Source organism: Crocodylus porosus, unplaced genomic scaffold, assembly GCF_001723895.1.
Source record: "Crocodylus porosus isolate Cpor-Errol unplaced genomic scaffold, CroPor_comp1, whole genome shotgun sequence".
Taxonomy (NCBI): Eukaryota; Metazoa; Chordata; order Crocodylia; family Crocodylidae; genus Crocodylus; species Crocodylus porosus.
In genome coordinates, this window is record NW_017728906.1 from 105,232,689 (window position 1) to 105,255,442 (window position 22,754).

Here is a 22,754-nt window from a genome sequence, read left to right on the forward strand (position 1 = left end):
TAGGTGTCACCAGCACTTACTGGGAGGGGAGTCAGAATATGGGAAAACAAATCAAAGAAAATAACTTTCATGTCCTAATTAACATGTTGATTTTTTTAAAAAATCACTTCTCCCCCACAAATCTTCAGCGATAATTGGTTAAAAATATGAAAAAGAAATAAAAAACATTAAAAAGAATTTCAAACTGTTCAGCACTGAGCACAATACTACACACCTGAATTGTGATAGCAGGAAGAATTGCATAGTACACATCTTATAACAAAGCTTCTCTTACAAAAGTGGTCGTTGTGACGGGCTGATTTTATAAAAACAGTCTCTGATTTTGCAGTCAGAATTTTCTGTCTGCATTTTTAAAAGCACAAGTTACTGGGGATGTAGTTTATAGCAGAAGTGCTCTGAGAAAGCATTTAGTAGGCTAAATTATATAATGCCCTTGTATGTACTAATTGATAAAGATGCATCATATTTTTTAGACATTGTCAAAACCATACCAGTGAAACCCATTAAGGCACCTTCTCTGGATTGCCTACGGAGCCCATCGTCATCCTGGAAATCAATGTATACAAGGTCTATAGCTTGTAGGCCAAAAGCCTTTGCAGTGACGACTATTTTTTGCCTGGCATATAGAATATCATGAGTTTCCTTACTGCTTGTTGCACCTAAAAAAAACCATGAATACAAAGAAAAGAAACTGAAATTAGTTTCATAATCTTCTCATTTGAAAGGTTTCCTATATAAAAGTAATTGTTTCTTTGAATTCTCATTTAAGCAAATTTTTAAAAAGAAAAAGAAAGACGTAAGGATGCAAAGTTACACTATCAAAATCATGTAGAGAATTCATTCATATGCTGCTGCCAGGCAAAAAAAAATCTTCAGATCTTAGCTTCTAAAATGTAGGGTGTGATTTAGTTCAAATCACAGGTTTTGGTATTGAAATGAATGGGAGTTTTGGCTGAGCAAGGACTGCAGGGCTGGGACCCACCTTCAGTAATTATGTGCTTCTATTGTTTATTGTAATGGTACTGAAAAGCATTACACCAAGAGAAGCATTATACAAATGGACATACTGTGTACAATGAAATGGTTAAAAAATTCACACTGAGAACAGAATTGCACTTTCCTTGGTTGCGATTCTTGTCACAACGGATGTCCTAAGCCAAATGTTCAAGCTTTAGTATTTGGATGGGAAAATTTGAAAAATTATGGCAGATGACTTTTGAGAGGGACAAAAAGCATTCACAAGACTTCATGTGCCCGCAGTATATCAGATAAAAAACATTCTCACATGAATGCTGGTGTGAAAAAATAATAATCTGTTCTCGTTTCCTTAGGGTCACTGCCTAGATGTGGATCATCAAGTCATATAGAATAATTTAAAACTTTGTTGCTAATTTAATAGTAGAATATTTATACTTTGGTTAGACGTTGGCACTTCTGAACTATGCGTGTTGTTGTAAGGAGTTTTGTAGCCGAATCAGAACAACAAAAGGAAAATTAGCAGATTATAAAGGGAATTCTGAAAATGGCTTTGGAAGAATGGTAATATTGTCTAAATGTAGGTCCTTGAAGTGATAAGGCTGTTTTGACATGGCACATGTTTACAGTAAATATACTAACACAAAACATAACAGGAAACTACTTGTGCATAATGTCAAAATATTGAATGGATATGCATATAATATTGTAAATTATGCTAAAATCAGAAACGTGACCATGTCACTTGAAAAGCGTTTCTTAAGAGTATATACAGGTATTGGTTCATATTAATATTACATTTAAAAATAATCTTAGTGATTTACCAGTTTTTTAATTTTTGCTATAGTATGACAAAAACAGAAAAAGATCAGTGTACTATAAAGCCACAGCTCTAGCAGGAACATTTCAATATATCAGCAATACATTATAAAATAATAAAAATAATGGAGAAAGGAAAAGTAACTTCAGAATAATCTCCCTACAGTGTTTTAGCCACTGGGTAAAACAACAGCAGTAATCTGAACTGTAAATGATATAAATTATGATTTATAATAAATAGGCAGGTAAGAACCTATGCTGGCACGAAAATCCTCTCCTCCAAAGACTACTGCATCCAGATGAAGGCCAACTTGGGGTCCTATCCTCAGTGTTTCTTCACACACTGCCTTCAAATGAGAACAGAGTATTCATTTTTACAGAATTTCAGGGATCCCAGAGAGCAAATTATACTGTCCTATTCTATTAAAAAAAATCTTTTGGCTAACATTACTTCAGAAAAATAAACTACTGTCAGTACTTTCTTGCATTTAATATTTTAAAATGACTCAGCAAAACATATATCAATGTGTTTGTATACGAACAAATACTCTGTAGTTACAGCAGACAATCTTACATTTTTGCCTTTTTTGAGGGGGCAAATATGAATGAACTTATGACTGCCACGGACACTTCGGCAACTGGCACTTTAAAAATGCATGCAATAGTAGTAAATTGAGTACTTGTTAAATGCTGCCCATAAATGAACACATACCTGCTTTCTTTAATTTATACTTTAGTATTTATAAATGTTGTACAAGAAACAGAAACAGAGATGAAAGTGTCTGTTATGAAACAAACAGTAGTTGGATGTTTCAAAGCATGCATACTGTGAATTTAAAAATGTTAATATTGTTCAGTACAACTAAATAAGCTACCAGAAGCACCAAAAAAAAAAAAAAAAAAAAAAGCAGCAAGTAGTCCTGAAATGCATTAATGCAAACGTAAGCAGCACTTTGTTATTATGGGCATTATATAAAATTATATCAAAAGCATTACTATTTTATATCAATGTTTTACTATTATTAATATTTCTAACATAATGCATGCAAAGAGATAGATGTAACTACAAACTGTATTGCTACTAAGCATTCACATGTGGCAAGTGCTGGCATAAGAAATTATTATTTAAAGTATAAACTGTAACTGTCTTGACAAACCAAGAACTGTGGCATTAAACACTGTGCTACAAAATATCACAGGTGAAAACAATGTATAAATGTTTAAAATGGAGTCTCAATCTATGTACTAAAAATTAGCATGTTTGTTTAGCATGCTTCAAACCATGTTCTGAGATACATTTAAAATGCCTAATCAGAATGAATGGCTTTGCTAAATAAACATGTTGACCATATAAGGCCTCTTGAGCAGTTCCTAAAACTCTCATAACAAGTTCTGAATGGTAGGAAACTTTTCCCTTGAAGTTTTAGGAGAACACTGCATTTCCAGTGAGTGCATTTGATTTTCAATTTCATCATCAATGCATTCTTTCCCATGTAGAAATAAAGAGGAGTACTAAGACTGGAACAAACACAGGGAAGAATAAAAACAGCATTTCAATTTAAGTGAATCTGAAAATAACAAAATTGTACGTTGTGCAGATGTTATGTAATCTAGAACTTTAGTTACACTTCTAACAACACTTAACAATGTATACAATCTATACACATGAAATGAAAAGCTGCTATTTGTCCTCAAATCAGTAACATGAAATTTGGGAGAAATTTTTAAAATAAAATCCATTGTAAAAGAGACCATGGAAGATTAATGAAATGATCAGATTATTTCTAAATAAAAGTCAAATACATAGTCACTTATGCCAGTTCCTAATTAGTTAAGTTTATTACATTAATTTGCGCACTCCAGATCATTTCAGAGCATAGCTACATATTGTAATAAAAATTTAATGTAAAATTTAAATGAAAACGAATGCATATAGTTTTATTGTATGTTATGCATGTATTGTCTGGTATTGGCATATGAAGGCCTTCACATAAAGACTATGAGACATAAAACATTCAAACTCTTTAGGGAATTGCAATTAATAATTTTTATTAATTTTATATCTCTCATTTTGAGAAACTGCTTATTTAAAGGACATGGACTGTCTAATTAAAACCCAGGTTGTAGATATGCTAAAATATTTACTCCTCAACTACAGCAAGGTTCCTTACCTTAAAATTGAGTAACCCCATTGCAGTTTCCACAAAAGGGATTAAATTCATTGGTTCTACAAGTGTTCGACCTTTTAAGTGATGTAAAAATCTGTCTGAAAACTAAAACCAGAACAGAAATTATCAGAATAAAATTAATTTACTAATAGCTGCCTGAACTCATACCTTTTAATTTTTTTCTACCTGGCTTTAATTACAAAGAAAACCAGAACCATAGTAGTAGTAATAATAATAATAATAAAACCTTTAAAGTAGGTCTGTTTTGAGGCCTACAATTTTGAACTGTGGTGTTACTGTATATTTTTAAGTTTAAAGGTTTAATTGCAAAAATATTTACTTAACACCTATCACCCTGACTTAGTTAAATGCAAATCAGCAGGCCCTTAAAAACAATGAAGTATTGATATACCTGACATCCTGTTTTGTTTCAGGTCTAACACTGACATCACTGTAACTGTTCCGCAGCCTTCTAAGTGGCATCCGTATTATGCATTACGGCACCGTTACCCTTTGTTCAGGAGTCTTTTTCTTCATAATTTTTAGCTTACCTAGGAAGGCCTTAAAAAGGAAGTTTAATTCTTTGAAGACCAAAGCTTTCCAATTTTTTCCATGAGACCAGTTCACAGCTAGCTTTGAGCTGCCAGTGGGGTAGCCCAAATTCCAAAATCTATCATCTGGAAACATACAAAAGCGCCTGCACAGATTTTTCCCTTTTCAAAAGAAAAAACCCCACAACCTATATTGTAAATCTATTATGTCCGTCTAGATCAAGTAATTTGTGAGGAGATAAACATATCACAGGTATGGCAAAAATATTTTAGTAAATAAAGACAAAAATAACACATGCATCCATTTTAAATTTAAGGAATATTCAACCATTAATGGATATCAAAGGAAAGGGAATTTTAATCATCTCTCCATTCAGTCTCAGTTGGGTAAATCATATCTAAGAGATTTGCATAAATATAAACCATCAAAGACTTTTCATCTTCAAAGGGGGTTTCAAGACCCTATAAGCTTTGTACTGTAATCATCACAGGTCACAACCCTGCAGGAATAAGGCTGCTATGGCAACATAAAAAACTAATGCTTAAGGCTTAGCATAATATTCTGACTAATAGAAAGGAAACTCATTTTAAAAGCTGGCAGCCTATTTACCAGAAGCTGGATTAGAGGTGTTATTTCCCCTTTTAGCTTCCCTCCTCGCCCCTCCCAAAAAGAAAGGAAAATCTAATCAGTGAGATCTTTAAAAAGCTTTTGAGCAATTTGCAGTAACTTTACAATTAGGCCAAAATAAATCACATCCTGCCCTCCCCATATTTTCTTTGCATCATCATCATCATCATCACCATCATCATCATCATTATCATCACCATCACCTCTGTAACTTTACCCTGGAGAAAAGAATTCAACTAGAAATTCACTGCCATGCAAATGTAAATGTGTACAGTATCATAGGTACAGCAACAGAAAATAGTAAACTTTTCACATGCAGACTGTGAACACTGGAAATAGTGGAATAGAATAATTTCATTTCCTTTAGTTCTTAGGATGCTACTGGGTATATCTCTTACACGTACATTTAGGAGATAGAACTCTGTATATTTCAAAACACTTAAAAAGTCTCATTGTTGACTTTCTCCATTTTAATATCTTTTGTTTTGAAGGGGGGAGAGAAAATGTTTAATGAATATTGTTGCCTTTCCTTTTCCTTTTAAAATTTTGCTATAAGCACCAATACAAAAGGTAACTAGTGGAGAAGTTTCAATTAATTTTTTCAAAAGGAGACAATTAAATGTTTCCGGCCTGGTAAAGTGTTCATTTCAGTGAGAGGGGGGGAAAAAAGAAGGAGGGGGGAAAAAAACAAAGATTGGGGAGGGGATGAAGTAGCAGGCCTCAGCAATTCTTTCAATTCCAGTGCACACCCAATAGTGTGTTGGGAAGAATGCACACTGTTCAGGATTTGTGGGAGAATTGTCCCATGACAAAGGAGGGAGAGTTACGCTTGTTATAGTCCAATAAGCCATGCCAGTCAAACAAGTACCCATACTAGGGACAAAAGGAAAGCAAGAGATTCTCACACAAAAGAAAACAAGTAAGCCCATCTTTTAGTTGTGCATCAGCCTCCAGGTTTTATGCTTCACATAAATAAAAATGAGGGGAAAAAATAAACAGCTTCTGTTACACTACAAATCTCAAACAAAATTGTGTGTGTGTGTGTATATATATATATAAAAATATTTGTATATATAGAAACAATGCCATTAACTCCAACACATTCTCTGCATCCAAGGGTTTAACAGAATGCAACATAACAACAATATAGACAATAAGTTATAAGCTAGTGCAAATGGTTTATTTTCTAATAGGATGACATTAGAAATAAAAGTTAGCCACAAGAAAAGAGGGCAAAGAATCTTTTCATTTTATATCAGTGTAAAAACATATTTGGTGGTAGTGAGGGACCTGCCATTTTGGAAGCATGAATATTCATAAATGACAACTTATGTCTAACACTTACATGGCTGTAAACCCTGAGAGGTATATTCTAGTTAATTTAATTAAATGTTCATGTAAGGGGACATAACCTTCATTAGAAAAAAGGGAGACAGACAGTATGCTGCTAAGAAATAGGAAAGAACTGTAACATGGTAACAAAGTCGTTGAATTCTGCTTGCATATATTGTCTTAAAGGCTTGATCAAGGGTTAGGTGCTGAGATTAAAACAGGTATAAATACATCTAACCGTTTTCATCACAGTTTGCACAGATTTTAGGTGCTTACTTTACTTTTAAGTACAGAATGGTATAATTAAACATTATTCCTCTAGTGGTATTTTGCAGAAATAATGGTATCTCTAAATAAAATGTACCTCTTCTTGACAATTAAAACGATTATAGCATAATTAGGCCTATTTCAAAGTTTTCTTAAGTAATTTGACATGCCAACCATTTACATTTCAGGTTTTTATTGGCTGAAAAGTCAGTCATGAAACACAAACACACCTGTCAGCAATTAAAAAGGAAGAAATAGAGAACTGCTCAGGAAATAATATCTGTGCTAATTAAAAACACTAGTTAAAAGCTTCCTGTTTGTTCCTCTAGTTGCCCTAAGGAGTGACCTTTTCCTTCCCCTACCCATTTTTTCATATGTTGCTAACATGTTTTTGCCATCTATAGCTTGCAATGCATGTATATAAAACACACATAGGTGATCCTTTTTAAGATGTTAGAGATGGTTCAGAGTTTGGTAGAAAAGGGTCAAATTCTTGTTCATTTTCTGTGTTTTGATAATGTATTGCAACAACAATATTCATTTTCCATTGATAGCAGTAGGAAGAAAAGTAATCGTCTTTAAAAACTACCATTGCTTTATGTATGTTCTTTGTCCAACTCCAACCCATACATATCATAATGAAATGCTTCCCTATGTTCTTAGTACCAAAATCTAATCCTGCCCCATGAGAACTGCAACATTCTTTATAACTCAAGTTCATTGGCCCAAGGAGTTCAATCAAAGCTATGATGATGGCATGTTACTCACCCATCTTATTTCTTCTGTACTTTCAACCTTTGGCAGCATCAGGCTTGAAGGAAGGATGCTGGACTGTAGAAGCACCTCCAGATCTTGTTCTGCAAGATCACTGGACACCGAATTGATCCTAATGCACTTTTCAGTCTGGCCAAACTCAAACTCCTCTAGTGTTTTCACAACTGTCTGTCTTGCTTCTTTCTAGAATATATATATTTAAAAAATAGCTTATGTTGTATTGATATAGATGCCCATTGAGCAGACATGTTACACTGCAGAAACAAAATGAGAACCAACAATAGAAAATATATTTTTTCAAAATGTCCATCACTTTTGCCTTTTATTAAGCTACTTGCAAATACCTCATAAGTTTATCTTTATCACTGTCTTCATACTTGACATATAAATATTCATTTTCTTATATGATGAACAATACTTGCAGAAAACGATCATGTTTAAAATGACTTTAAATTGCCTACACCCCCCCCATTATACTGGTATAATCCTTTCTACACCCTCTGAAGATGGAATGTTTGAAACTACATAAAATAATACTTCCAATTCATATTCATACCTTTATATACCTGAATAGTATGTGGTTGTCAGCAAATACAGGCTTGTGTCTATATTTCTTTGGTCTTTCTATACAAAACTTTTTTTTTTTACATTAATTTTGGCTGTGTTCAAATTTATAGTTTAGGTAAAAACTTCCAGGTGAAAATAAATGCTATGTAATGCAAAATAACCTGTAGATGTTCCTAGAAGCTTTGACTTGTCATAAAAGGTACTCTGCATTACTAGCAAACTTGAAAAAACCCTGTTTTTTCCCATTGACACACATATCACAAACATGATGAAGGACAAAAAGTTTAGACATGGACTCCATCTTTATTCTGCATTCAGAATACTTAAATACTTTACTGAAATGAAACACTTTTATTGGCCTTGAGAAAGAGGGGGGCAAAAAGGAAAGCACTTGGGCTCACTATTTCCTGCCAATTTCAGTTTAAAAAAAAAATTCCTTCAACTTGCCAAAAGCCCTTAACAAATTTCATTGTCAAAATGAACACTTATCAAAAGTCATTTCATTTGTGAAGAGTTTTTATGGTACTAATAAAACTTTAAAGCTTCTGACTCATGAATGTTAAAAAACAGCTTTAACAATATACAGCTATTTGAATAGAAGTACAGGCAAACTCAGAAAAAAATCATCAAAGTTAATATCCAACTCTAATACTAATCAGTGAGACAACACATGACAGTAGATTTAAACCAGATGGATACAAACCTTTGCCTGTGAGTAGAGACAGAAGAGGTTTCAAAATGTGGTCTGAGTTAAACAGTGTGAGGAAACAGTAGCTTACAGTTGTCAGGTCAGATCAGAATATGGTCTCCAAGACCAGTTTAAGACAGCTCTTCAGTGTACTGATTTACAAGGCTTGGACTGCCAATAATTAGGGTAAGTTTAGACAAAAGCAAGTGATGACTCTAACCAGTTAAACTGAAAGAATAATGAAGCAGAAAGTTAATGAAACTTGAATTGCACAGCCTTCAGCTTGGTGCTCCCATCCATGCTTCTCCAACATATGCCCATCAGCTGGGCAGAGAAGGACAATGTGCAACACATGCAGATAAACACCCTCCCATGTTATGAGAAAGACTACATTCAGTGTTAATTACCACAAAATACAAATACATTAAGAAAGTATTATAGCCACTTTGAATGCAACCTAATTGCAGCCATTAAGAAATCCACAAACCAACGAACAGTTAGTTTATTACAAGCACCTTTAGCTGGAAGAAAGCTCCAACATGCAGCTATCTAAAATCATTTGTCTTCTGGTTTCTGTAAACTGAACTATATGGTGTCAGCACCAGTAAATATAAAAACCACTAAATTCTCCTTGTCAGAGCAGGAATAATTAGCCTGAAAGTTTTTAGATTTAGTGCAGAGAGGTAGTTTGAAAAAACATTCTCCAAACCAATTTATGCTTTTAATTAGTGTCAGATTATCACAGTTTTAGCACATACTGATCAATGTGTAAAATAATCTCACTAGATATCCCTATAATTAAACATCCAATTCCAATTGAAGGCAGATCACTGAAAAACCTACATTCTGATTCATTATTTTATTCTGATTAGAATAATGATCAGTAAACATTCTTGTGAGCTGTTTTTCCCCTGAGGCTGTAAACCCTCTTCCCCCCAAAAAGACAGATCATGTCTTTCTAGGTATATTTCCATACAAAACATTTATTAACAGGCTGTTGCTTTTAGCAATTTGCATAAACTAAGTGTGCAACTCTCTGGTACACATCCCAAAAATAACCAACTTCACTGAATTCATACCAACCAACCAATGTGGGTTTTTTTCACATTTTAATAGAGAAATATGTTGCTGTGTTAGTTAACACACCCATGCCATCTGTTGGGTTGAGAATAGATTCAATTTCATAGAGCCATTAAATTTTATAGTTCTGTCTGCTTCAGCACGAGAGAGAGAGATTTCCCAGCACTGGAAAAGATTCTCTTATTTGATTAAATTCACCCAGTCCCTATGATTTCCAAATCAAAATTCAACTATATAGATTAATTATGACTAAAATAATAGGTACCAGCTACCTAGAAGCTTTCAGGTACATCAGTCAGCTGTACAAACCTGCAACTACTGAAGTCACTGGAATAGCAAGATCAGGCCCACAGACAAGCGTTTTGTGGGTAAATATGAAAATATACTCAAAACCTCATTGAACACATCAAAAAAGGAGAGCTGTTTCTGTATCACTGTGCAATCAAATACAGACACTAGTACGTTTACATAACGCAGAAAAATTATTAAACTTTTAGTTAGTTTAACTACTCTGTTTAGTAATAGAGAAAATGTTGATACCTGATGCACTTATATAAATACAGGTAGGTACTTGAAATAAGAATGAGCCTGCTTACATACAAATCCTCTCTTACACGAGATCAAATAAGAATTGGGGAAAGAACAGTTAGATCAAGTATATACTCTGCTTGATGTCAGAGTGGTACCAACCAATGCAATGAATGAATACTAATAAAGAGATAAACCTTATTATTAAATAACTTAATCCATTCTAAGGTAGCCTGGAATTATTGTATCCCAGTTCATATCTAGGTTCAAAGCTGACTGGGAATTTCATAAAATGGAAGAATAGAAAGATGACCAACAGTTCCTATTCCACACTGATATTAATACAATATTCAGATTTGCAACTTTTACTTGATAATCCATTCTGGGGATACTTAAATGTAGAAACAGTAGCTAATAAGCATATTATTATATTCATTCTAATATATGACTCTGAATAGGGCATATTAAGACTTTTGTTACCATGTACTGCTACCAAATGGAGAAGATAAAAGGTTTCAGTGACGTAGCACTGCAGATAAATCAACCATCACCAAAGCACACAGACACTGAAATTAAAGAAGAGAATATGCGTGCAGTTGGTTCAATTGGCACCCATTAAAGCTAATAACTAATCATCCTCACAAGTTTCTAGCTCTGAATTATCAAATCTGCAAAGAAAACAACATCCGTCCACTTTTACACTCCAGTGGAAGAGGTGGTCCCTCGCGGCAGGGCTGCACAGTCTCGCCATCTGGAGAATAAATCGAGTGTGAAGTACAGTATAGTTTGGGACCAAGCTCCGTGGCGGCAGCTCAGCAGTTAGTTCATTAGTTCCAAACTTCCAGGGATTAGAGTGGTATCAATTCTACTGTCGGATAGGATAAGACAGACAGAATACGAGATTCAAGGAAGAATGTGACAACTAAGAAGAAGGCCCTTGGGCTTATTTATAAAACTACAAAGTATAAACACATTTAAATAAATGCCTTAAATAACAGCATTATCACAGTTCCATAACATCTGAATTAGTACCTTTTTTTAAGTTACATGCCAACATATAGAAATTCCAGTTATAAAACCGGGGGAATGCCATGGAACTTCATAAACACCTGGGACACGGTGTTAATAAAGAAATAAAAAATCCAAATGTTTGGATTAATGGAATCTTTAGAACTAGAATAACAGAGTCAAAACTGTATTTTCTGTGTCCTTTTCAAGTTGATAACATATTCTGCAATCAACTTTTTCTATAATTGTAGGAGGATCATTATCTTTTTTGGGTGTGGGGAGAGGCATGTATCTATAGATATATATCTTGTCTTTTGTGAGTTGCAGCTCTATTTTACCTCATCTTTCTGGACTTCCTCCTCATTTTTTCCTCAAGATCATATGATTTTAATGTGAAGACAGGAAACAGGCATACATGTAATAATAAAGTATAAAGAGATTAAGTAAATAAATAATAGAACTATGCTAAACTCACTCTGAGAGAATTCATGATAATATCTCTTTACAGTAACCTTTGCTATGAAAATGCAGAAAATCTGATCTCTTAAAATGGTAGACCACAATATATCATCCCCATGGCTATAATAACTTTGTACTATAGTCACAAGTATTTTTGATAGCATTGAAATGGTATAAGAACATATAACTGTGTTTTAATGTTATTTCCCTAGTGAACTGTCTCTAGAGCTTGACATCAGCAAATCTTAATCACACGACACACAAATCGGGATTCTGTCTTTCTTCAGACAAGCCAGTAAAAGTATAAATGCAGATGCATAATAATGAATGATATTCTGGCAAAATTAGTTTCTGGAAAGGAAAAACTTGTAACTTCTTTTTCTGTGACAAATTTCCTTCAACACGAGAAAGCTCTATAAAAAATTAGGTTATTTAGTTTCATGTTTATAGCAAAAGTGGCAGTAAAACAGAAATCACATTCTTTTTCAAAGGCATCAAGGCAGAACCATTTATTTATCTGCTGAATATTTCTGAATACAGCATATATAGTTCATGATGCCTATTTTCTGTTTTGCACCAGCACTATGGCTGGTATAGTGAACTGGTATACAGTGCATTGAGATAAAGCAGTTAACTATACTTGGTTGAGGAAACATAAGTAATGACCTTTTTTAAATGGTTTAATGTACAGTCCAACAATTCAACAGTATAACCTCGCAGAACCTTTTTTTTATTCTTTTTTTTTTTTAAGGACCATAACCTTTAATGTTCTGCATAGCTGATTGGCAGTTGCTTGCTGCCATTTGGGCTCACAAAGGCTTTCTCTCCCAATGTAGGCACAAGCACATTCCCTGAAGGTGCTCAGTGGCGTTCATCTGACATCATCAGAATTGGACAACTTCCATATATAGCCATCAGGAGGTACCTCAGCTTGAGATGCCACAAGAGGGAGAACCGAAAAAACAGAATCTTATTTCCACAAAGCCACACCAGCACCACAGGCCTAAGGGTTTATAAGTCCTGATTAAGCCTTTATGGATGCTAAACTGTGCAAGCCTTCTGAAACTTTACAGCAACTGTGGATCTGATGATGGGAAAAATGCTGCAAGCAGTGTCAATATTTTTATGATTTAAAAAGAAATATTTTTCAGACTGTTTTATGTCTCAAATACTCAAAGCAACATAGTCTGTGATAGAGGTTAATACGTGATCAACATGTTATAAAAGCCCACAGGTCATCTTAAGATACAACATAAATCTCTATGTATGATAAAAACAATGCTTAGGTGTCATCGGGGTAACCTGCCAACATACCTCCACCACCTCCACAGTTACTTCACCCCAGAACAGAACCATCAACATTCCTGGAGCTTACAGCTGCACCTCCAGAAATGTTATATATCTCATCCAATGCACCAAATGCCCTGATGGAAAATATGTAGGAGAGCCCAAACAACAACTGCGCACCAGAATGAACGCACACTGGAAATCTATTAAAGACAAGAACACCCAACTACCTGTGGGGGTATATTACTCACAAGAAAACCACATTCTCTCCAGTCTCTCAGGTCTAATCCTCAAAGGGAATTTACAAAACACTTTTCACAGACAAGCCTATGAACTTCACTTCATCAACCTTCTGGATACAAAAAATCATGGACTAAATATAGACATTGGATTTCTGACACATTACAACCTGCCTGACATCTGACTCCCCAGGTACCTCTCCACTATTTACCTGCTACATTCATTCTCCCTCCTCCCCCAGCCTGTCTCTCACCCACTGACTCCTCAATTTACATCTTCACTGACTGCCTTTCTTGCATGCATACTAGCTTCTGGCTTCTTTATTATTCATTACATCCAGGAAGAGCGCACACCAATTGCAGAAGAGCACACACCAACCTCAGCCTGATGAAGGTTATTTAAATCTAAAAGCTTGCTAGAAGATTTTTTCCCACTATTTCAGTTGGTCTAATAAAAGATATCAGACTTACCCAAAGAACTTTGTCTGCCTAGGTGTCATCTAGCACTATTTGTGTGAGCATGCTTTATATATAGGTTTACAACCTTGGACTGTGTTACAATAGCATTTACAAGTTTTTAATGAGAGTATTATGTACGATAGGTCTAACAAGAAAGAATCTTGTCCACATATGTAGAAGGCTATTCTTCTTTCTGCCAACTTTGTAAACACTTTTGAAAGAGTTGCAAACAATCTTTCAATTAAAACAAATCAAGCTAACACTTATTTAAGCTGGTTGCAAGATGCAGTCCCTATACTTTTTTTCCAGCTTTCTGAGGATGTTTTTCTCTTTGTGACAGATTAGCATCACAACTGAGAATTCTTTAGAAGCATTAGTGTTAATTAGTCTCTTGGACAATATGAATGAGCTGCTGCATGATGAAATGATGCAACAAAATATTCAATCTGATGTAATCAATAATGAAACACTGCAACATTTTTACAGTTACACAGGAACTCAACCATCTGTCCTCATTATTTAGTTTTGTTTAAGAAATGCTGCTTTTGTGTCATGTGCAATAAGTTAAAAATGAAAATGTTTGTGTCTGCCCTTCCATATAGTTTTTGTAATCACAGTTGTTCTTACTTAAAAGTGTATTTTTTGGTTTATGTTGGCTAATTAACATATAATAATCCTCTGCTTTCCAGTAAAACTGAATAGTAGGCAATCGTCGATCCTCTGGATCATGGTGTACACATAAAAGGTCTAGTCAGATGTCTGATGAATCTGCTTGTACGGAGTCCTGTGACCATCACAACAAGACCTTTGACACACATACCTAGACAAGAGTATGAAGGACTGGAGGCTGCTCAATAGCTACCATCCCTCCTTTATACCACTGAAGCAGAATCCAAAGGCCAGACCAAGTTCAGGCAATCAGTGCATTGATGGCTGTTGTTTCTGCCAGAGTGCAACAGATAAGAACTGCTTTGGACTGCTTAATGTCCCAAAGAGAACATGCTTCTGTCAGGGTGATGTCCCTTAGCCTTTCTCCAACCAAGGAGAGTACCCATAATAAAGTGGGGCTTGGGTTCTGAGGTGCCTATATTTGCCTTACTCTTGAGGTTGCAACATGGTAGTATTTTATAGGAGCTACCCTGTCAAAAAAAGCCCCACCATATTGCCACCAGGTCCTCCAGTTGAATGCAGTTTACAGTCTTATTAGCAAGAGAAAAACTGACATCATCAATATGCAGGGGATGGGCACGGGGGAAACTATTTTAAGAGATGCACTGATCAATTGTTTCCAAGCTGAGAGCATGGTTACAGTTATTTTTGTTTTACATTTACTGATCAGTTATTTGAATAAGATGTTCCAAGATTAAAATAAATAAATAAGGAAAGCCAAATAAGGAAAACAAAGTATGATAAAGTTAAAAATGAGTATCAGTGTAGTTGCAGAAAATAAAGAACTCAGAAACTGCCACTGTAAAAAAGCATCTGTTGCAAAACAAGCGAATGCTCCCATGGTAATCCTTGAACTATAACACAGCTCCTTCAGCAGAAATCAAAGAATGCCAAAAGACTTATGCTGATTTAGAAAGCACTAGCTTGCACGTAAATCTCAAAAAGCTCCATAAACCTTGTTTAATTTAGTCTGAGGAAAAGTTATCTTGGTGTAGAAGCAGCAGCAGGAGAGAAGCTCCCCATTCCAGGAAGGAGCTGGGAAGATATCCCCAGGTAGGATAAAGCCTTTTATTTTGGGATCCTACAGACTTACAAAACCATTGTCCCACTTTAAGTACCTGTGAAGTATTTGTAAAGTACCAGGACAGCCCCAGTTGTCCTAAGGAAAAAGTGTTAATTCGAGTTAATTGCCATTCAAGCTGTGTGCGCAAATGACTGTCCTGTGCTATGAGAGTCTAAGCCCAGGGTAATCAGTGGGGGATAAACCCCATGTCTTGCTTTTACTTTGGCTACCATGTTCCCCTGAAAAGCTCCGATTCACCTCTGACCTGCCTTCACCACCCTCCCCATTACTGGGGCTGACTTGATTCAAATGGCCAAAATAGCAGTGTCCCCCTTTGCTGGGGTTTGAGAGTCAAGAGGGGATTGCTATCCTCTGAAGACCCCAGAAACCAATCAGACCCTGCAGGACTACTGGGTTGGTGCTCTCTCTGCATTGCCTCTACATTCTTTTTAATCAGCAGATGTTTTTTTTCTCACTCATCATGTTACTACAGAAATTGCTCCTCTTTGAAACAGCTCCCATTTCCTGAGGTTTATTTTCAAATGTACATGTTTATGCTCAACAGTGTCAATTTGTAAATGCATGTGTCCTTGCCTAGAGGATTCAGGGAACAACAATAGGTCAGGGGTTGGCAATGTATGGCTTATGGAGCCATTGGATTTGGCCTGTGGACTGGGGGCTTCAGTGGCATTGAGTGGTGGTGAGCTGTGCCCACACCAGTGTTGGGCACTTTGCCCACACTGCCCCACTGCTGGGCAGAAGAGAAAACAGTCAGGGAAAAGTGGCAGCTATGGCGAGGTCCTAGCACTAGACCACTTTGATTCAAGTTGGGTCCATTTGGGAAATACTGTCAATCCCTGTAACAGGAGGTCAGTAGTACCAGCTATAAGATGCTGGTAGAGGAATATCGTACAGTAATGCCTACAAGAACTGTTCAAAAGCAGATAGAGTACTGCATAATCTAGAACATGGATTATTAAACTTCTTCATTGGGTTGGAAATATTTTAATATCAAGATATTTTCTCATGGACCATGAGATCTCTCTGATCTCCCTTTTGTGATCGTGTGATTTACCTCAATTTCCATTCATGGTGCCATAACATAAGCAGCAACTACAGTAATTTGTGGCATGGAAGAGTAGTATTAGGGAACTATCTAATATAATTTGCATTGATTTTTGTTATTTCAGTTTAGAAACCTGGAATAAGGACAGGCCAGCAGCATGTGACCATCTATCTATCCACAGACCACAAGAAAGTGCTCTGTGGACTAGTGTGGGAAAAACTGATCTTGAAAGCTCTACCACAGTTAGTGGCTCCCTTCAAAATGAGACTGCTTTTTCTCATATGGATCTATTCTGCCAGAACAATCGAGAATGCTGGACCTCCACTGCTAGAAAAGTCCAATGAGAGAAGGACAGTGGTGATGGAAAGAAACTACGAACTCCATATACCATTGGCTAGTGGATCTCAAATACAGAGTCTGATACATCTTCTGGGTAAACTCCTGCTGGTAGGTCCCCCAAAGATGTTCAGTGACAATTTAAATGGATCCTTTCTTGATAGAACTCTTGAAGGAAGAGCAACAATGTCTTGCATTGGGGGAAAATATCTCTCTGGGGTGCAGCAGCAGGCACACTGTGTTTTCCTGTAGTGACTAACTGAGCTCCTACTGTGTAAAATGAGATTAACCCTATGATTCACTTATTCATGGTAAGGGACAGCAATCTATTAGAGTCTAAACACAATCCAGTGACACAATCCTTCTTCTTCTTTCTGTCCCTGGAAGCTTTTAAGTAAAGGTTACAGAAACATGCCCCTGGGATAGTTTAGACAAATTTGGTTTTGCCTTAAGGAAAGGGTTGGATTAGATGATCTCCTGAGGTCCCTCCAACCCTATTTTTCCATGGTTCTGTGGTTCCCTAGCACTATGAACAATGCTCTACCTGAGAGTGGTAGCAGCAGAGGTTGATGACCCTTCCCTTGTGTGTTGTATGCATTCAGTTCAGTAAAGCAGATATCTTTGTGGATGAGTAGGTCAGAAATCCTGATTATCTGAGAGTTTTTCAAAAATTTAATTTGCTTCTCATTTAAATAAGCAGGATGGGGGAACAGAGGAGGCCTTCTCATTCTTCCTGAGAAAGCAGGGCAATTAGTTAGATGCCTCAGGTACATGAATGCACAGAGCCTGGGAAACAAGCAGGAAGAAATGGCAGTCCTTGCATAGTCACAGAACTACGATGTGACTGGAATAACAGAGACTTACTTGGCTTGCATGGCAGGGGTACTGTTATAGATAGGTAAAAACTGTTTTCAGGAAGAACAGGCAGGGAAGAAGACGAGGTCTGGAGGAGTTGCTCTTTATGTAAAAGAGCTATGATTGCTCAGAGCTTCAGCATGAGACTGGAGACAGGTCTGTTGAAAGGCTCTGGGTTAGGGTCAAAGGGGAAAGCAACAAAGGTGATGTTTGTGGTAGGTGTCAACTACAGACCACCAGACCAGGAGGAGGCTTTCTTCAAACAGCCAGGGGAAGTTTCCAGATCACAGGCCCTGGTTCTCATGGGAGACTTCAATCTCCCCGACATCTGCTGGGAGGGCAATACAGCAGTGTGCAGGCAACCCAAGACGTTTTTGGAGAGTACTGGGGACAACTCCAGATGCAAGTGTTGGAAAGGCCAACTAGGGCTGTGCTCTTCTTGACCTGCTGCTCACAAACAGGGAAGAATTGGTGGGGAATGTAGAAGCTCATAGCAACTTGGTCAGCAGTGACCATGAGGACTAGGGGCAGACATTCAAAAAGCCTGAGCCTGAACTGACCTAATCTTTGCAGGTTAGTCTAATATGGCTAGGCTAAATCACTTTGTAACCATACAGACATCCGCTCTGGACTGAAAAAGTGCTGGCACATGCCTGCAGTGGCTTAGGCTAAAAGCCAGGGGGTGCTAGAGCAGCCCTCCCTTCCCCTCCACAGAGCTGAGCTGAGGGGGGCATGGCCAGGCCTCAGAAGGATGCTGTGATTAGGGAGGGGTCCCCCCCCTTGATAACAGATCATTTATCAACTCTGTTATCAGCATTTAGCACCCCATCAGACATGGGCAACTGGTGCCGCCTTAGTCGGGGGGGGGCATGTGTCCCCCACTCCCCCCAGTGAGTAGTCAGTGGCTGATCTCGCTAACAGGGGGGAGTCCCCCTGCAGCTGATCACACTGACTGGGGGCGGTCCCCTGTGGTCGATCTCACTGACCAGGGGGGCCCCCATGGCTGACCCTGAGGCAGCTGATCACTGCAGCCACTTCTGGGAGTGCCACAGTGCTCCCACTGCCCAGCTGGCACTTTTACAGGAGGCACCGACACTCCCACCTGCCCCTCCTGCCCATCGCCTAAGCGGCGAGCATGGCCGGTCACCCCCTATGCACCGCCACTGCCATCAGAAAACAAAGCCTTGCTCATTAGTTCAATCTTTTTAAACAGATTTTTCCAAAGGAAGGAATGCAAGGATATTAACACCTGAGCTATTGATTAGCTCCAAAAAGTCCTAAGCAAACATTATCTGATCTGCTTTTGAGAGCATTAGCTAGCATACCATATGTTGTCTATGGTCTGTGCTGTGGGAGAGAGGAGGAAAGGATCTCTGCTTAGCAGTGAGTGCGGGGGGGGAGGGAGAGGCGGGCACAGGGAAATCAGGCAGACTCTGCTGTGCCTGAAAGTCTCTGCTGGAGCTGTAGCCAGGGAGGAGAGGGGAGGGGCCAGCTCTCCTGTGAAGCAAAGAGCTCTGCCCTGCCCAGAGAGCATGCTGGGATGCTGGGGGAGTCTGCTTTAACTTAAACATGGAAGGGGTCTGGGACAAACATTGCATAAACCGGTTTGACCTAAATCAGTTAAGTCTGATAGTACATTCAACCAGGTTTATCTCAAACTGGTTTCAGCCATTTTCAAACTCATTTATGTGAACTGAACGTCCATTCTGTTACACGTTTAAACCAGTTTCTAATCACTTAAACTGGTTTATGTGTAATGTCTGTCCCTAGCCACAATGATTGAGTTCAGGATCCTGAGGAAAGGAAGGATGGAGAGCAACAAAGTAAGGACCCTGGTTTTCAGGAAAGTAGACTCTGACTTGCTCAGGGAACTGTTGGGCAGGATCCCCTAAGAGGCCAGTCCGAGGGGGAATGGAATCCAGGACAGCTGGCTGCACTTGAAAGAAACCTTACCTAGGGTGCAGGAATGAACCACCCTGTTGGCAGGAACATTAGCAAGTATGGCAGAAGACCAGCTTGGTTTAGCAGGGAACTCACAGTGAGCTAACACACAAAAACGAGGCTTATATGAAGTGGAAATTTGGACAAACGACTAGGGAGGATTATTGGGTGGGCATGCAGCATAGCTGATTCATAAGTCCTGCCAGTAGGGGGTGGGGGAAGGGGAGCAACTTCATGCTGCTGCCAGTGGGGAGCACAACTCCATGGCACCATCACTGCTCCTGCTGCTGCCAGGCATTGCGTCTGGCCAGGCTGCAGCCGCACACCCCACCACTGACGCAGAACTTATGCAGCTGCTACCACCCCCACTGCTGCTGCACCCTGGCTCCAGCCAGGTTGCAGCCCTGTGCTCAACTGTCAGTGCCTAACTCTGGGGGACAGGTTCCCCTCATAGCCCCCCCGCAACATGTCACCAATGGCATGCAGGGATGAAATAAAGAAGGCCAAAGTGCAATTTGTGTTGCAGCTCACAAGGAACATAAAGGCCAACAAGAAGGGTAAGTAAGTAAGTTAGCAACAAGAGGAAAATCAGGGAAAGTGCGGGTCCCTTACTGAATGGGGCAGGCAACCTAGTAACAGATTATGCAGACAGGGCTGAAGTACTCAATGCCTTTTTCACCTCAGTCTTCACAGGCAAGGTCAGCCCGCAGACTACTATAACTAGCATCGCAGTTTGGGGAGGAGGTGAGCAGCTACAGTGGTAAAAGACCAGAACAAGGACTATTCAGAAAAGCTGGATGTGTACAAGTCCATGGGGTTGGATGAGATGTGCTTGAGGTGCTGAGGGAGTTGGCTAATGAGAATGCAGATCCACTGGTCATTATCTCTGAAAAGTCATGGTGCTCAGGAGAGGTCCCAGATGATTAGAAAAGAGCAAATATAGTGCTCATTTTATGAAAAAGAAGGAGGGTCTGGGGAACTGGAAACTGGTTAGCTTCACCTCAGCCCCTGGAAAAATCAGCTCCTCAAGAAATCAATTTCTAAGCACTTGGAGAAGGTGATTAGAAATAGTCAGCATGGATTCACCCAGGGCAAGTCATGCCTGACCAACCTCACTGCCTTCTATGATGAGATGGCTGGCTTGGTGGATGCTGGGAGAGCAGTGGATGTGATATACCTTGACTTTAGCAAGGCTTTTGGTATGGTCTCCAACAACATTCTTGCCAGTAAGCAAAGGAAGTATAGGTCAGATGAATGTACTGTAAGGTGGATAGAAAACTGGCTGGATTGTCAGGTTCACAGGGTAGGAAACAATGGCTTAATGTCTAGTTGGCAGCCAGTATCAAGTAGAATGCCTCAGGGATCAGTCCTGGGGTTGGTTTTGTTCAGTGTCTTCATCAACAATCTGGAAGATGGGGTTCACCCTCAGCAAGTTTGTGGATGACATCAAGCTGAGGGGAGGAGTAGATATGCTGGAGGGTAGGGCTTCAGAGAGACCTCAACAAATTGGAGGATTTGACCAAAAGAAATCTCATGAGGTTCAATAAGGACAAGTGCAACGTCTTGCACTTAGGATAGAACAATCCCCTGCACTGGTACAGGCTTATTTAATCTGGCAAAGAGAAGTCTGAGAGGGAATTTAATAGCAACCTGAAGGGGGGTTTCAAAGAGGATGGATCTAGGCTGGTCTCAGTGATGGCAGATGACAGAACAAAGAACAACTGTCTCAAGTTGCAGCAGGGGAAGTTTAGGTTAGATATTAGGACAGACTTTCTGACTAGGAGGATAGTAAAACACTGGAACAGGTTGCCCAGAGAGGTTGTGGAATCTCCATCCTTGGAAGCTTGTTGCTACTGTGCAGTAGGGTTGGAAATATCCCATGTAGCGCCAGGACTTCACAGTACCAGTGGTTACTGCGTAGTCATTTAGTACTTTACATTTACTGCACATCTAGATGCACTCACTGCCTTCTAGGGTGGGGGGTGCAGGGGGCAGGATGGCAGGAGCAAAGTACTGTGGGAAGCTGTGGGATTGTAGTGCAGCTTTTCTTAGAATATATACAGACATTTGCTCTTCCAGAAGAAACTCTTTGGGGAGCGATTTAACCCTAGCTGTACCCAGGTTATATTTTTCCTTAAGCACCCATTTTTGCTCTGTGAGAAAAATCTTGAACATCTGTATAGTCATGGTTTCTCCTGGGAGAGGAATGACTCTCCCAGGAAAAACCGAATGTCCGTATGTGGCAGCTGAGTGCAAAAAAGATATGCCTTGAATTCATAATCTGTAAGGATAAGACTTAAATGTGTAAACACACCTTGAGTGAATTCTAGAAGTCTGACTCCCAAGAAAGGCCAGTTCTGGCTTTCCTACACTACGGTGAATCCATTAGAGTCACTTCTTCCCAGTTTCCTACAATTGTTAACAACCTTAGAATTTTCACTTCTTTCAGTTCTATCCTTAGCATCAGCACCTACAATTCCAACAAAGGCCCATTTTCAAACCAAGCCTCGGCAAATCCCCGTTTTAACTTTGCTGGAAAATTAAACTTTAGCATATAGCTAGTTATGATTCTGGCCTCTGGAAGTTAGATGGCTTACAATGGGTTAGTTGTTGATGCAAGCTATGTCTCATCCAAGCAATTCCTTCCATGAACCTTCTACACAGTGTTAGCCATTAAAAAATCCAAACCCAAGACAGATCCCACTTACTATTAGGCCTGTGTGAAGAAGCTAGTATTCACTTCAGATTTGTATTTGGCCGATTTGGGGGACAATGATTCGATTCGGTGATTTGAATCACTGTCCCGATTTGATTCAGCTGAATCGGATTTAGAGATTTGGCTGCTGCCTAATCTCCAAATCTCTGAATCAGCCAGGCCAGGCCCATCCCCTGCCCACTCTCCCAGCCCGGCAATGGCTGCCCCACCTGCCCCAGCTCCTGGCACTTGTTAAAAAAAAAAAGCCCCGACTCAGCGGGTGCTGCTGGGCGGGGGGTG

At 38.7% G+C, this 22,754-nt stretch overlaps 1 protein-coding gene across 1 annotated transcript in view; it reads right to left on the minus strand.

Annotated features, from left to right (window-relative positions):
* The window catches only part of CLYBL (citrate lyase beta like), a 273,137-nt gene that overhangs the window by 26,366 nt on the left and 224,017 nt on the right, over positions 1 to 22,754 (minus strand). Inside the window, exons 3-6 of the mRNA XM_019529705.1 lie at positions 7,509 to 7,697; positions 3,966 to 4,067; positions 2,048 to 2,141; positions 492 to 659 (exon numbers count right to left, since the gene is read on the minus strand). Of these exons, the coding sequence (XP_019385250.1) occupies positions 492 to 659; positions 2,048 to 2,141; positions 3,966 to 4,067; positions 7,509 to 7,697 (553 nt within the window). The remainder of the gene's footprint in view (positions 1 to 491; positions 660 to 2,047; positions 2,142 to 3,965; positions 4,068 to 7,508; positions 7,698 to 22,754) is intronic.